Below are 15,923 nucleotides of genomic sequence, written 5' to 3'. Positions count from 1 at the left end.
CCTGTTACTTCTACTGCTGTGCATAAGTAGTGTCAAGGAAGTGCAAACTGCACCTGTGGGTGTGGCACAGACACAAGTTTCTTGTGCCACTAACCCATCTTCATCAGTTAGACAAGAGTCAAGTGATCCATCCTCTGGGGAGGATTATGATTCATTCTCAGATTCCAAGGCTGAATCTGCTATCACGGAACACCCCTTGGATCCATCTCCGGATGAAGCTGTCTCTGCCAGACCATCTGTTTCTCCTACAGAGGAGTTGAAAGTGTGTCCAGCTCAGGTGGCTAAGATGGCAGAAACCTTAGGGCTAGAGATAAAAAGCAGTCTGTTGAGATCAAAGATGCAGTGTATAATTTTATGGCAGCATCGCAGTATGCACAACCAGTTGCTCTGCCAATGCTTCTGGTAATAATAAAAGCAGCACAATTGGCTTGGGAGGTGTTTCTTATTCTACCCCAACATCTATGAGGTTGGAGGGCTTGTATCGAGTACAGGAAGAAGATTCTCCTCTTGTGGTAGCAAGCATGATATCCCCTTAGCTAAGCAGGGTTTGCCCTAGTTGCATATGAATGGGAGACTTGATGTGTGAGCACTCTTCCCCTTAGGGGATATTCCCCTTAGGGGATGGAGCCGCTCTGGGAAGAGCAGAAGGTTTTAAGTTCCCTCCCTGGCATCTCCAGGATAGGGCTGAGAGAAGATTCCCACCTGCAACCTGGAGAAGCCGCTGCCAGTCTGTGTAGACAATACTGAGCTAGATGGACCTATGCTCTGACTCAGTATATGGCAGCTTCCTATGTTCCTATCCTCTACTGAATTCTTTAGTGCAGTGGTTCTCAACGTGTGGGTCCCCAGATGTTGCTGAACTACAACTCCCATAATTCTCAACCAAAGGCCAATGGGGCTATGGATGCTGGGAGTTGTAGTTCAGCAACATCTGGGGACCCACACGTTGAGAACCACTGCTTTAGTGGTTGTTCAACAAGCAGTAAATCCACTTGTTGTTATTCGGCTCCAGTGGTCAAGGTAAGGGTATAAGATTGACAGGGCAGAAGAGTATACTACACAGCCTGTCTCTTGATCAAGATTGTGAGTTACATGGCCTGTATGGCAAAATTTCATAATTCCATGTTTAATAATAATTCCATAATTTATGCAAAGACGTGAAAAGCCTACTAGAAGCTTTTTGTTTAAACTTTGACAAAAGTTTAAAAATATATTTGCAAAATCAATTGACATCACTTAGCAGCATCTCAGTACAGCAAAACATTTGGCTGAGACAGAATCATGGTCATTGATTGGCTACAGCTGTGTCATTAAGACATCATGCATTGCTTTGGTCAGCAAATCTGCAATCAGATATGAAAGAAAAGATTGAGGGCCTTCCCTTTGATGGAAAAGGATAATTCAGTGAAGAGACAGATAACACCATGCAGAAAGTGAAGAAGTCCAAGTACATGGCTAAAAGGTTCACATCTTCTGGCTCCCAGTCAGTACATGCGATTTTTTCCTGACAGGAAAAATGCAGATGAACCCAGCTCTCCACCCAAAGGTGGTGGCTGATTTTTATCTGAATCAGGATATTGTGCTGTGAACATTTTTCAGAAACCCCACCTCGCCTTTGGAATTGGATGTGTGGATATCACTTTTATTTTATTTGGGCAGAACAGACATTTCATAAAAGGAAGTAGCCATTTGTAGCATATAAAGGCAAGACTAAAGGCCACTCATTTTCACGCCAATGTTTGTCATATTGGTTGCTGGAACTCATATTTATAGCATACAAGACTAAAAAGAATTGAGCTTCCATGTACCATTAAGGCACACTCTACTAGATCCTATGCAACTTTGGCGGTTCATCTATCTGGAATTCAAACAAAAGATATTTGTAAGGTGGTGACATGGTCGTCTGAACTGCCTTTTGTGAGACATTATGTGCTTGACCTCCGTTCTGCTGCAGGTGCCAGTTTTGGAAGAGGAACCTTGAAGAGGGTCATGCAGTAACTTACTGCTCCCACCCTCCTGGGTAAGCTTGCTAAACACCCACGGATCATGCTAAAGATAAACAAGTTGCTTACCTGTAACTTATGATCTTTAAGTGATCCATAGACATTCATAAGATCCTCCCAACTTCCCACAGCAGAAAGTGCACATTGCTTGACTTACCAGTAGTCTTTGAACCTTTTCTTGAAGGATGATCGTCATGTGAGGTAGTCATCCAGGAACCAAAGAAGGAGACATTCCAACTCCATAATAAATGGGCACCCTGAGTTTCAGCAAAGGTTCTTGAGCATCACAAGGAGCTTGAGCATTCCACCTGCGAGGTCCTTCACATGTGCAGAACCCAGGATTATGAATGTCTATGGATCACTTAAAGATCATGTTACAGATAAGCAACCTGTTTTTATGATACATTTTAATTTTTCTGAGGAATATTAACACTTCTGTTTATTTAAAATCATTTGAGGTAGGGAAGCCTTGAACAAATTCTGCTATATAGAACAGGAAGAAATATCATTTTATACCATGAAACTTAAAGCATTGCAGTGATTTAAAGTCAATTTTTTTCTGTATTTTATGTGCAGAAAAATAGGTGCAAGATAAAGATTTAATCATGCAAATCTATGGATTAGTACAGGAAAAACAAAATTTTAAAAGTAGCTCCCCTCTGTGCTTCTTTTGCTGAGGGAGAAATTTAATATTGAACATCCTTTTTTGTAGATAAATAGTAGAGGAATTGATGTCTTCATATTGTTGAATGTAATAATACTGCTGATATATTTGCTGTGATTCACAAGACACATGCACCTGAGTTATTCTGTTTGTCCAGCAGCTGTTCCTATTGCCATCCCTTCAAGCTACCTGTAAACTTCATTTAAAAAGGAGTGCATAGTTTGCCTGCAATAGTTACAGCAGATACAAGGGCTGGAAACATTCTGTTGAATGTGCACCACTGCTTGTAATTAGTTGATTGTAGCCATATGGTCCAATTCATTATACACAAATGGACTTCCTAATTCATTCAGTTGAGAAGACCCCTAACCAACAGATGAATTCATATGTAGATCAAGTGCTTTACAGAAACCACATGGAGCCCTTATTACTTTAATATTCCTGTGCCAGTATAAATGCCCTCGACTGGAGTGATGCTGTGTAATTTCTCACAATGTCTGTTTTGCTTTTACTACTTGTAAACAGAAGCAAATTGCAAAAGAAAGATGAGTTAGTTACCCATTTGGTTATTTCCTCTGTAGAAGATTATTGAAGATTCTCTCTAGTCATGCATCTTAATGCTATTTTTATTATTATCTGCAGGAATGCTAAAAAGAACTGGCAGCGCATCCAAAAACACTTCTTTTTTGAAAACTTCCATCCACTTAAGGATTACTGTCTTGAAGTAAGTATAGAATATTGAGTTGCATTCAAAGTTTTTTTTCACTTTACAGAAGGGACTTCCATGAATGTTCCTTCCATTCATGAGCAAAAATGTTAGATGCAGCCTGTTAGTAAATATTCAGATTCCTTTAAAAAATCATTTGTTTATTTAACACATTTATATCCTGCCCACTAACACAGTTATATCCTGCCCTTCTAGGGATGCCATATATTTTTTGCTTGATGAGAGAGCCAGTGTGATAGACTTGTCCACAATGACCTGGCTTTGAATTCCTACTCAGACATGAAGCTCACTGTAATTCATTGAGAAGCAAGCAAACTAAGTTACTCAGTAGGACAACTCTGCAAGAATTTATTCTGGGTGCTGCACATCTGTCTTGCAGGGTTGTTGTGAGCAAAAAATAGGATAACCCCATATAGGTATCCCTGAGCTTGTTGGACAAAGGGTGGAATAAAAATGTAGCACAAATAGTGGTTTTATAAGATTAAATCTAAAGCAGCACTATAAAGCCAACATATTTTGGTTTACATTTTTTGTAGCAATCATGGGAAGAAAGCTAAAGCTTTAAAATTGAAACCCTTCAAAGCTAACCATAAATCATGTCACACATCTTCACTGCATAGCCCAAGGTATGCTGTTTCTGGTCAGACATAATCAGGAGCATATTTATACTATAAAGCACATAAAATATCTGTGCTAAAGCAATCTTAATTCTGCAGCATGCAATTTGCATACTTATTTTACATAATAAAGACACTTCTGAGATTTCATCAGGTGTTACATACATTCAGTCCAGGGGCGTAACAAGGCTGGAATGGGCCCAGAGACAAAATTTTAAAATGGGCCCCTCGCGCACACACACTCACTTCACAATATATAGTGCACTCACACTCACATCCCTATTATGCCAGCTTCTCTAGAAAACTCCACTCCCTCACTTTAACCCCGTCCCTCCACCCTCCCATGGGGAAGAGCGCTCCCGGCTCAGAGTTGCTTCTGCAGACAAGGACTTTGCTGCATGCATGCAGCCTTTGCTCCGAACTTGGGGTCGGCTTTTCCATGGCACCGAAGCTCTGCGGGTGTTGGGGAGTCATGTGACTTGCCTCTGGGGGGGCCCTTGAGGCATGGGGCCCCCCAGGCAGCCGCCTCCCCTTGCCTAATGGTAGTTACGCCCGTGATTCAGTCCTATCTCTGCATCCGTAAGCGTTAGAAACTGTATCTTGGAGTGAGCCTTCTCTGTCCTTTGAGTACCACTCCTGATAGGGCAGCTATAGGACATTGACCCAGGGCAAATGAATGGGCTCAATGGAGCCCTTTAGGGGGCTGCAGAAGAAGAGCTTAAAACTACTGACTCACCTGTTGAAGACTTGATGGGAAGTGAGAGGGGATCTCCTCTACTGGAGGGAGACAGGAAGGTCTGTCTGATTAGTTCCACTAAAGTTCTACTAAAATTTAGCTTTATCTGACTATTTCTGTTGTCAATAATACTTTTGCACAATAGTTTTATATATACTTATATTTATAAAGATTATTTTTAATATATTTATTCATTTAAAAATAAATAAATAAGTACTAAAAGGATTGTTGTTCACTATGGTCTAATTAATCAACTTCAGGTCTAACATAGTGTTTGGGAATGAGGTAACCAAAGTAAAGTACCTTTTAAAAGCACAATCCTATGCATGTTTACCCAGAGGCAAGTCCCTTTGTGTTCAGTGGACTTGACTCTCATGTGAGAGGCAAACATCTGGAGTGACGCTAATAGAAGACAGAGGCCAACATCCCAATTAATGCTGCTTTCCCCTGCCCTCAAAGTGTCACTGGTGGATTAATGCATAGGCAAATTTGCCGCTGCTCCAAATTTGCTGCTGTAGGCAAGTGTCTACTTTACCTATGCGTTAATCCGCCACTGAGCATCTCTGTCAATTCAATGTGTATACGATTGCAACCTTAATTCCTATGATGTCAGTGGGAGATAATTAAGCAAGTACTTATTTCTCATTGAAATAAATGGGATTTACAAGTGCTTTCCTTTAGCAGGCAACTTGTCTAATACATTTTAGTATTTTTAATGATTGCTGAAATTTTAAGATCTTATTTTGCAGGCAATATTTTACACTCTACCACGTCTTTCAGACATTGCTGAAGAGGAATGGATCTCTCTCTCTAAATTTACAGCATTCACAGTTATTCCTCTGAGTGTGACATTTCCATATTACCATTCTGAAACTGAACTCCTTGATTTAAAGCCAAGTGACTGGTCCCAGCAAGATATGGGTAAGATATAAGCAGTTTAAATTTGATCAAAGTTAAATAACTGGTATTAGCTAGTAGAACTATATTAGCTAGTAGCTATAATAAAATAAAATAAAATAAAATAAAATAATATTTTGTAATTAGTAATAATAAGCATTTGGTAATAATAACCAGTAAGCATAAGGAATATACAACCTAGTAATTTCTGAGTCCTAATGTACTAGGATTTTCAAGATTGAATGTTCTTTGCATTCAAATAACTAAACAATCTATCTTAGGTTTGAATTCAGCTGAGCTAGGTAACCAAAGACAATGGACAGATGTTCAAAAAAAGATTATTCCTTGGAATACTCCTGATTTGGACCTGGAATTTGTATTTCAAGACCGGGCAACTAAACTTGGTAAATCAAACAGTAAGCTGATTGTAGTGGCTTCACTCATTGATAAACCAACCAATTTGGGAGGTAAGATCTTACCTGTTTAAACTACTAGTATTTATTTTTAAGTTGTGTGGCATGTTTTTTTTAAAGTAACAAATGTGTTTTTGTATCCAACCTAGAAATATATTAAGGCTTTCATGTGGAAATAGGTACTTGCGTTTTAGTAATGAAGCTGGATCACAAAAGGGAAGTGTCCACTGTTTTCCTTTCTTCCCCCAGTTGTGCTAATTATGAGTTAGTGCATATTATAGCTAGTTGGAGGAATAAAATGCTTGCAGGACTGTGTTGTAGGATGTGCATCCCTTAGTTCAAGATCTTACAGGTAATCATGAGTGATGCAGTAGTGTTTGTGTGTAGCCTGATAGCTCTGCTTATTTGTGTATCCACAATCAATCCCATCTTTACCTTCTCCCAGCATCTGTGCTCTATTCACTTGATGAAATGGATTTCACATTGAAAGTGCTCTGCTTATTTGTAGGCTTGTGTCGTACATGTGAGATATTTGGGGTGTCTGCTCTAATTGTTGGCAGCCTTCATTACGTAAATGACAAACAGTTTCAGTACCTCAGTGTTTCTGCTGAACAATGGCTTTCCCTTATTGAGGTAGGTAAAACTATTTTAATTATGCATCATATAAATGACATAATTGCTATGCAGAATTCAAAGATCTGCCTCTGTTTTTCATGCTGGCATGCCAAACTGGTGCTTGATGGCATTAAAAAAGCCTCATGTTAATGTCACAGTACTACGTGTTGACCTACTGCCTTCACAACTCTTTTCTATGACATTAACTAGTCAGACAAAATTCCGCCAAAGTTGAGCACTTTTACATTTCATCTATTTCAATGACTGTGTGTTTAATTCTCATTGAAATCAGCAGAATGTAAAATGCTTATCTTTTAATTTGACTATGCCTAGATTTTTGAAAAACTTTTAAAGTTTAATACAAAATATATTATTATATACATTTCCAGTATATGGGATGTTTGTGGGATGATATTGGTATAGGAAAATGCAAAATAAATTCTAAAGATGTATAGCCCACTTTTGAGAATACTTTAGAGCTTTTTATGTTCCTTTTGAACACAATATTGTTTGTCCTAGGCGTGTGGCTTGACCGGTCACATCACAAATAATTTTTCAGTCTATGAAACATTAATGTTTTGATTAGTTAGTATCTGACTGTTCTGAAGGATATATAGCTATTTTTGTAATATATTAAAGAGGGTTATATATATTTTCTATATTAATCTTTTTTTTTTTTTAATGTTCAGGTGAAACCATTTCAGCTTGTTGATTATTTGGAGCAGAAGAAAACAGAAGGCTACACTATAATAGGCGTGGAACAAACAGCTAAAAGTTGTGATCTAACAGAATATTGCTTTCCAGAGAAATCCCTGTTGTTGCTAGGGTAAATGAAAAAAGCTTTTATATTCTAATGTGCTTTCCAAATACTTCTTTAGTAGCAAAATCTAACCACCATACAGTTAGAAGGAAAAGGAAATAAATGATCTGTTGAGAGCATTTTTTTCACTTGCTAGAACCCGATGTTGGCCAGCTTTATTAATGTTTGAGGATCCTATTGTGTGTTTCCCACCCTCCAGATGTTTGTGACCCTCACACTTTCTTTGGGTGCTTGATATCAAATAATGACACCTGAATAGTTTTCAGGGGAGAAGGAACAGCCACAGTTGCATCTCATCAATGTGTTTAAAAACAAGGGGCTGAAATACAAATGTACTATAGACATTTTTATTTTGCTATGTTTGAGCTGTGTGTGCACAATTCCAAAGCAATAGTACTGAAACTATAGTGCAGAACTACCCCATCTCATTCCCTTTCTACAACTTCAGCACTACTACAGAATCAGGCTAATTGCTATCCAGTCTTCAATCTCAGTTGGCCTTTCCTTTCAGTTCTTAAAACACATCGGTTTACAGAACTTACTGCATTATAGAAACCCCAGGGCCAAATCTCCAAGACTTGCATCTTTTCTTTTAGCTCTCTAGGGCGGCAATGAGGATGCCTGTTTCTCATGTAAAACCAAAATATCAGCTTACTATAAATATATAAGTGCATAAATAAATGAACAGGATGTAACCCCTGCTGACTTGGCAAAGTGGCACCTTTTAATGTGGTGATTCTCTTTATTTAGCTGGGGGAGAGTAACTGGCCCTATCCACCTCCAGGACAGTACCTCCAGTAACTGTTGCTGGTGTCCATCTTATGTTTCTTTTTAGATTGTGAGCCCTTTGGGGACAGGGAGCCATCTTATTTATTTGTTATTTCTCTGTGTAAACTGCCCTGAGCCATTTTTGGAAGGGCAGTATAGAAACTAACTCCATAGGCACGCTCATGCAGTTGTTAAAGAACAGGATTTACTTTTAGAAAACCATGTCATTTGCAACTGAAGACCAAAGATTTTTTTTCTAAAAAGGATATGTACTTGGCTTGAGTTACATGCGTTTTCCAAAGGCTTCGGAAACAGGCACTACCCATGAGCAATAAATGCATTAGCCAGGACAAAAATAGGAACTTGAATTCACTCCATAGCGACAGATTTTCTACAAATGGAAGTTCTAAACATAATCTTGCCAGCTGAATCTCCTGGAGAAGCTGGAGCTTCTCCTTTAATAGGGGAAACCTGTCCTGTGTGGGGTAACCACCAACTACTAGTGAGATGAATCAACCAGTCAAGTCCTTAGGAACAGCAAGGAGGGCTTGTGAGAAAAGCTAATTGGGGTAGCTGTATTTGAAGATAAGCTTTCCATTCTCATGTGATGGAAGTTAGACCAGTACATGAAGCTCATATCCAAGTGTACTCTACACAAAGGTTCCTACAAGCACATTATGAACTAAAAAAAAGTGGTGGGTGCACACTGGATACACCTACGTGCACAACTACAGCAATTCCCATGGCTTAAAATAGCTGTTTAAGCCTAACAGCTGTTTCTCTCTGACAGAACTACTGCAGCAGAATCAGCAAGCTTACTTCACCACTTTGGGCTGGAGCCCAAACAGAAAAAGTGTTAACTTATTAGGCTAAAACTTTTTTGCAGGGTAAGAAACTACAAACATACAAAGCTGCTTTATACAGAGTGAGCTCTGGTCTTTCTAGTCTAGTGCCATTTGTTGCTCTCCAAGACCTTAAGCAGGCCCTTATTACCCAAGATGCCTGTGACTGAATATGGGAGTTTCTGCATGTAAAGCATAGGCTCTGCCACTGAACTATGATCCCTCTCCTCTGATGCATATTTGTCTTTTTTTTTGTTAATCAGAAATGAGCATGAGGGAATCCCTGCAAACCTGATTCAACAGCTGGACATTTGTGTTGAAATTCCTCAGCAAGGAATTATTCGATCACTTAATGTCCACGTAAGTGGAGCTCTGCTGATTTGGGAATATACAAGGCAACAGATTATCAAGGAAAAAAGTCAAAGATAAATGCACAGTTCTTGTTAGAACTGCTGCTTTGGTGCTATATAATGCCACAGTATATGCCACAAAGGAATAATTTATATTTTGCATGCCTTGATTTAAAAAAAACAAAACAATAAAATGCCTTAAACCATGATTGTATCATTTCTTGATAAATGCTCTTTGAATATACAAGTTTTAGTGCCAATTAAGTCTGTTTACAGGGTGGATAAATGAATTATTTAAAATAAACATATTTTATATATTGGAGTTTTTTTAAAAAACAAAGTTGTATTTAATGCAGTATATGATCTGTCAAATCTGAACAAATGACCCTCTTGAATTTATAAAAGGCTGCTTTCCTTTGAAGAGAAGGAACTACGGTGAAGCCATCTTTGAAAGCATAATAGTTCGTGTATTTATATTATGGTTTGATACTGGGGGCCAAGCACTGGCAGATCAGCAGAGATATAATCCACTTATCTATGTGGGTGAACTTTGATGTCTAGTAACTATTTGATATCTTCATCTGGCTCAGACTGACTCTACCAGTCAAAGAACATGAACATTCCATCTTATGGAAAACACTGATCGGGCTAGTAACCATGTTTTTCAGGGGCAGGAGCAATTCTGACAAAGAAAAGGGGCAGATTAAAGTGAGAAGGAACATCCAACCAGCACCTGTCTACAAAAACCTGTCTAACTTCAGGTGATACAAGAGACTCTATTTGGAAATATTTTGAAAAAACTTTTCCCTGGACAAAAAACAACAACAAAAGAAAGCAGTGCAACCAAGATACAAGGCTTACCTGTCAGAATAATATGCTTATATGGTTACAGCCAACCGATTAGTATGCACTTCTATTTAGAGAATAGATTTCCATAATAAATGGAAATGGTTGTTAATGTTACTAAAAACAAACACTCCAATATTTTTCATAGGGTAGTTCTAGGTGACTATTTGCAGCCACACACAGTGCTGCTCATGTGGCATTTGAACTTATACGGTGGCCCTGTTCATACTTTGCTGGTCTCAGCAGAACACAAATGTTTAGATGGCTTAGATCTGCCTGTTCTGGATGGGGTTACACTCCCCCTAAAAGATCAGGTTTGTAGTCTGGGAGTACTCCTGGATCCCAAACTCTCATTGGTCTCTAAGGTTGAGGCTGTGGCCAGGAGTGCTTTTTATCAGCTTTGGCTGATACACCAGATACAGCCATTCTTAGAGACTAGTGACCTGAAAACGGTGGTGCATATGCTGGTAACCTCTAGACTTGACTACTGTAATCCACTCTGTGTGGGGCTGCCTTTGTAAATAGTTCAGGAACTACAATTGGTACAGAATGCGGCAGCCAGACTGGTCTCTGGGTTTACACGAAGGGACCATATAACACCAATTCTAAAAGAGCTGCACTGGCTGCCGATAGGTTTCTGAACGAAATACAAAGTGCTAGTTATTACCTATAAAGCCTTTAATGGCTTAGGTCCAGGGTATTTAAATGAGTGCCTTCTGTCATGAACCCTGTCACCTATTAAGATCATCCGGAGAGATCCAGTTACAGTTGTCGCAAACTCATTTGGTGGTGACTTGGGACCAGGCCTTTTCTGTGGCTGCCCTGGGGCTTTGGAACACGCTCCCTGTTGAAATAAGAGCATCTCCTCTGTTTGCTTTTAGGAAGACCCTACCTGTTTTCCCAGGCCTTCAACTGAGACTTAATTTTTTTAATGTTATTAATGTGTTTTTATCTATAATGATTTTATCTTGTTATGAATTTTAAATGTGTTATGTTTTTAATTCTGTACACTGCCTAGAGATTTTTATACACAGGTATATAAATTCAATAAGTAAATAAGTGGGGCAGGGAGATACCCCTCCCCTTACACACTTGAAAGAATCCCTGCGTTGGAATCTTCATGCCAATGCCAGATATAGAAACAACTGTAGCTCTTTTTTTATTTACAGATGTTGACTGTCCTTTACTGATAAGGAGATACTCAAACATCACATCAACATTTCAGGCATCATGCTGGTATTCCTTTAGTTCAGAAAGTGGCTGTTGTACACCAGTTTCTTCTACAAGCTCCTTTTTGCCAGATGAACTTTTAAAAGTTGAAGAGTAGCTAGGACTTCTCAGTTCTCTCTGAAGGCTGAAATCCTCCTGCTTCCAGCTCTGCTTTATATTTTATATAATCTCTTCTTCTGTCAAAGTATTTAACCTGTTTTGAACAAGATCATTGTTTTAGGAAACAAGATTAGCAAAGCAACATTCTAGTGTAATGAATCTAGGAAGAGCCCTCTACCATGGTTCCAGTATTTCAAATCCCAGTATTGTAACTTACTTTGAAAGGTTAACCACAAGTAACTCAAGGACCCATAACTTCATTAGGGTTTATCTGTTTACTAGTTATAGTATCTAGCATTTCTTAGTCTCCTCACCTGCAGTCTGCCAAGTGGGATAGTGTAATCCAGCTCTATTTTGCTGGTCATAGAAATACCTTATGGAGGAGCATTCTGGGATGCTCAAAACAGCTTGCAGAATTTGCATATAAGGTACTGCAATTCTTGTCACTCTTGATACTGTGCAAGTATGTGGCATTTCTCATTTGGCACAGACAGGGAACCATCTACAATTTGTATCATTGCAACTGATCCAGTTCCTATGAGTTTATACCAGGAGTTAAATTCTAAAAAACAATGTCACTTACCCACTGCTGTGGACATACACTTTCAAAAGAGCATCTAAGCTTCTCACACTTTGACGTATCTTCCATATTTTTATCTAAGCACTTCCAGTACTCATCCCGGGCTCCCCAGCAAGCCTTCCTTTCCTTCATTGATGGTGCTGACATTTCTGTTACTGGTAGTAATTAAGAAGTTAAAATTATCATTCTTGAATCATTTATGGAGTTCTATAACTTAGTTACCACCATTCACACCTACATGTTAGCTAGAAGCAAGAAACCCCCGTTGAGTGAGTGAGTATATTTAACATTTTTATACTGCCCCAAACTTACGTCTCTGGGCAGTTCACTTAAAACTTCTGTTGATGTTTGATAACTAGTAGCATCCACACATTATTTAATGCAATTACAGCCTAGACCTTAGCATGTTTTATAAGAAGTGCCAACAGAACTTACTTCAAAGTGAGGATGAGCAAGATGATAGCTTTACAGCCTGATCCTATCAATTTACTCAAGAGTTGTCCCATTGAGTCCAATGGCACTTGCTCCCAATGAAACACACCTACTAATCCTACTAATTTACATATCGCAGATCAATTTTGGATAGGATTCCTTGCCACTGATTAACAAAACGTCAATAAAAAGCTCTAACAATTTGGTCCTGTGTATACTTGGTAGTAAGTACCATTGAACTTGGTGCGACAGTTTCTGAACAAAAAGGCTTAGGATTGCACTATAATACTCTCCCACATGTGAGAGAGGCGTTACATACCTACTTCCATTAATAGAAAGGGTGGTCTGATTGCTTGATAATTATGTAGAACCTTCTCAACTGTGGTGCTTTTTGTGCTATATACTTCTGTAAATATTTGTTATGATCTATGTTCTAAACAAATGTAATCTGCTCTGAATTGTTTTAAAGACAAAATCAGACTTCAGTTAAGTGAAACGTATAGGTCGACATCCAGACCTTCACCATAACAGACAGGCCACCACTGGCAGAAGCTTTGTGAATAGAAGGAAAAGTTCCACTTGTTCAAGGACTCCTTGTATGAATGCAAGGAGTTCCTGCCAACAGTGCAGCATGGCAAGGGAAACAAGTGAAATCCAGCTGGCAATTCATTTCCCCAATCCAGTATGTTTCTGCCACTGGTTAAAATATTCTGAGACTTATATCTGTCAAACGCCAGAAAGGAAAAGGGTCTTGGGAGATGGCAGGTGACGTAAATTTATTCTAGTGGAAGCAGTGGAATAGCCTTTTAAAATGCACTTTTAAAGTCTAGGTTCTCAAGTAACACTCTTTCTTGCTGGATGCTGCTGTGCAACATTGGCTTTTTTGATCAGTAATTCCTTATCTGTTAAATGCACCCAGGATATATCCTAATCTATTTTGCAATATGAATTAGAAATAAATATATGGGGCGGCATTCAAACGTTCAGCAGAGCTCTGCTCCATTGTCCGAAGTGCCCTCTGATTGAAAGGAGGGCTGTGTTCACACAAAGATCCCTCTCCCTCTAACAAAGGTCTCTTGCATGAGCACAACTGTCCTTCCACTCACAAGAGCTTCAAATGACAGAGCAATGTTCTGCTGAAGGTCTAGATGCCTCCCATTGAGTTTCCCTGAATCTTGTGTGGCCAAGATACCACTCTTCTGGAAGAAAAAAGTGAGCTAGCAACATCCCCCTCTGAACCAGCATCTTCAACATCTTCCTATATAGCTGCTGCCAGATAGCATAGCAGTGAAATTTGAACCCACAACCTTCTGCTTGTTAGTCAAGCATTTCCCTGCTGTGCTATTTAAGGTGTGATAACTGATTAGCTGCAGCTTAAAACTTGTCCCAATACATTAAAAGGACAGAGGGTGAAATGACACATTGAACAATAGTGCTGAAAAGGACAGACCCATGTAGTTTTCCTCTCCACCAAGATTAGGGATGTGCACTAACGGCTTGGGGGAACTGCCAGGAACAGTTTCCTTAAAAAGCAGGTAAGACCTTACCTGCTCCTCCACCACCCCACTGCTTTTCGGGGCACAGCTCTTGCTGTTCAAAAGGCTGCACATGACTGTAGTGCTGCTCCCAGCAGCCTCTGCATGTCATTGGCACAAGCAGGCTGCTGGGAGCAATGAGTGCTGCGCCTCGAAAAGTGGGGCAGCAGAGGAGCAAATAAGGTCCTGCTTACCTACTTTTTAAAAGGAACCAACCCCCACCCTGAACTGGTTTGAATGCTAGTGCCGTAAGAGATTCGGCACCGTGTTTCCCCAAGGAGGTGGTGTTGAACTGATGTGAGTGCATCCCTATTCGAGATGTGTAGTAAGGCCTACCCATGTCCTGAAGTCACCATACCTTGTATTCCCCATGCCCACTTCATATCATTGGCTATTGCTAGTGGAGACAGGACCACATCTGGGACATGGGTACGTTTGACTATATATTGAGGAGAAGTGAATCTTGTTTTCAATCTACAATTTACTGGATTCATATTAGTTTCCCCCACTCAAAAAGGCTTTTTAAAAAATAAATCACGTTTTACCACTAACATTTTTTGAGGATTATGAAGCTAACTGCAAGACTGAAGTAACGAGGATTACTTCGAAAACATACTGTGGGGATCCAATACCAGATAGGCAAAATATGTGGCCAACTGTTCTTGTAAGAGGAGCTTGGGGCAGAAAGGAGTCAGTGGATTCTGTGCTTGTATGCTTTGCTGGCTTTCTAAATGAAGGTGCACCAGAGCTTTAAGTAACAAGTTTCCCCAGACGCCGGAGACGTTGAGCGGGCATAACGCATAAAAATGCGGGCGGGTTTTCCTGGGGCTGGAGAATGAAGTCTCCTTTCCATTCCCTTCCTCTGTGCTTACTGTGGCTCCCCCAGACTCAGCCTTTGAGGAGGAGAAATGGAGCGAATACTCTCGTCTCCCCAGCCCTGGGAGGAATGCCGAGAGGACAGCAGGGCAATCTCTACTCCTGCAGGAGCGCCAAGTCCTCTAGGAAACCCTGCAGGGAGGAGGAAATCGGGAGAAATACATGCGGAGCACTCCCTCCTCTCTGCCCACAAGGGTACTTCGCAGTCCCTACCTTCCTCCACGCCCCGCACTTACCTGCGAGACTTCCTACGAAACTCGGACATCCCCGGAAAGAGAAGAGAAGAACACGCTGACGTAAACCGGAAACTCATGCGCACGCTGAAAAAGCGACGATTGGTAGTAGGCGTGGCTTCTTATGTTACTGCTGCTGTTGGAGCTGTAGAGTTGCTAGAAAATGGTCCAGCCTTAGTCCATCCTTTACTGCTCCCCTGTATGAAGGACTCGATGCAGGGGGGACAATATCCTTCTTATATGATGCCCCGCCCTGCCTCCGCCCACCCACGCCGAGCTCCTCCCTCAGTCTGGCACGCGCCTCAGCCCCGCCCCGGCCAGCCGGCGTTCCCTGCTCACTGCCCTGCCCCCAGGGCTCAGATGCACATGCGCGGAGGCCATCTGAGGAAACGGAGCGGGAGAGACTGGCGAAGGCGGGATCGGACGGCGTGGAGTTCGTTTGGACTGGAGGAGCAGTAAATCAGAGTGCCCGCGAGGAGGAGTTTGGCTGTGAAAGGCAGGCAGGGAGCTGGCGGCATCTAGAGGTCATCATTACGCGGCGAGAGTGGTGTCCCTGCCCAGAGATGCCCGCGGGGGCTCCCCAACCCACCAAACTCCCACTTGGCACCGGCGGCCGCCTCCTTTCTTTTCCTCCTTCACT

The 15,923-nt window shown here is 40.7% G+C and overlaps 2 protein-coding genes across 5 annotated transcripts in view; one reads left to right on the top strand and one right to left on the bottom strand.

The window, feature by feature from the left end:
* Positions 1-9,661, top strand: part of TARBP1 (TAR (HIV-1) RNA binding protein 1) — an 82,400-nt gene extending 72,739 nt beyond the window's left edge. For 2 of the 4 annotated variants that reach the window (XM_053299445.1, XM_053299429.1), the window contains exons 25-31: positions 1,955-2,020; positions 3,310-3,391; positions 5,497-5,668; positions 5,926-6,111; positions 6,566-6,690; positions 7,362-7,498; positions 9,366-9,661. In XM_053299445.1, coding sequence (XP_053155420.1) covers positions 1,955-2,020; positions 3,310-3,391; positions 5,497-5,668; positions 5,926-6,111; positions 6,566-6,690; positions 7,362-7,498; positions 9,366-9,531 — 934 coding nt within the window. In that variant the 3' untranslated portion in view covers positions 9,532-9,661. The other 2 variants (XM_053299436.1, XM_053299456.1) reach the window with 2 other exon arrangements.
* Positions 9,662-11,434: 1,773 nt separating this feature from the next.
* On the bottom strand, positions 11,435-15,511 carry LOC128346302 (cytochrome c oxidase assembly factor 6 homolog). Its single transcript, XM_053299462.1, has 3 exons — positions 15,287-15,511; positions 12,211-12,362; positions 11,435-11,721 (listed from the first exon to the last, which is right to left on the bottom strand). The coding sequence occupies exons 2-3, from the start codon at positions 12,352-12,354 to the stop codon at positions 11,626-11,628; spliced, it is 240 nt and encodes a 79-aa protein (XP_053155437.1). The 5' UTR covers positions 12,355-12,362; positions 15,287-15,511; the 3' UTR covers positions 11,435-11,625.
* Positions 15,512-15,923: the final 412 nt, after the last annotated feature.

The sequence above is a fragment of the Hemicordylus capensis genome, chromosome 1, assembly GCF_027244095.1.
Source record: "Hemicordylus capensis ecotype Gifberg chromosome 1, rHemCap1.1.pri, whole genome shotgun sequence".
NCBI classification, from domain to species: Eukaryota; Metazoa; Chordata; class Lepidosauria; order Squamata; family Cordylidae; genus Hemicordylus; species Hemicordylus capensis.
Note: the sequence above shows the minus strand (reverse complement) of the source record. Positions and strands in the feature narration are given on the sequence as shown.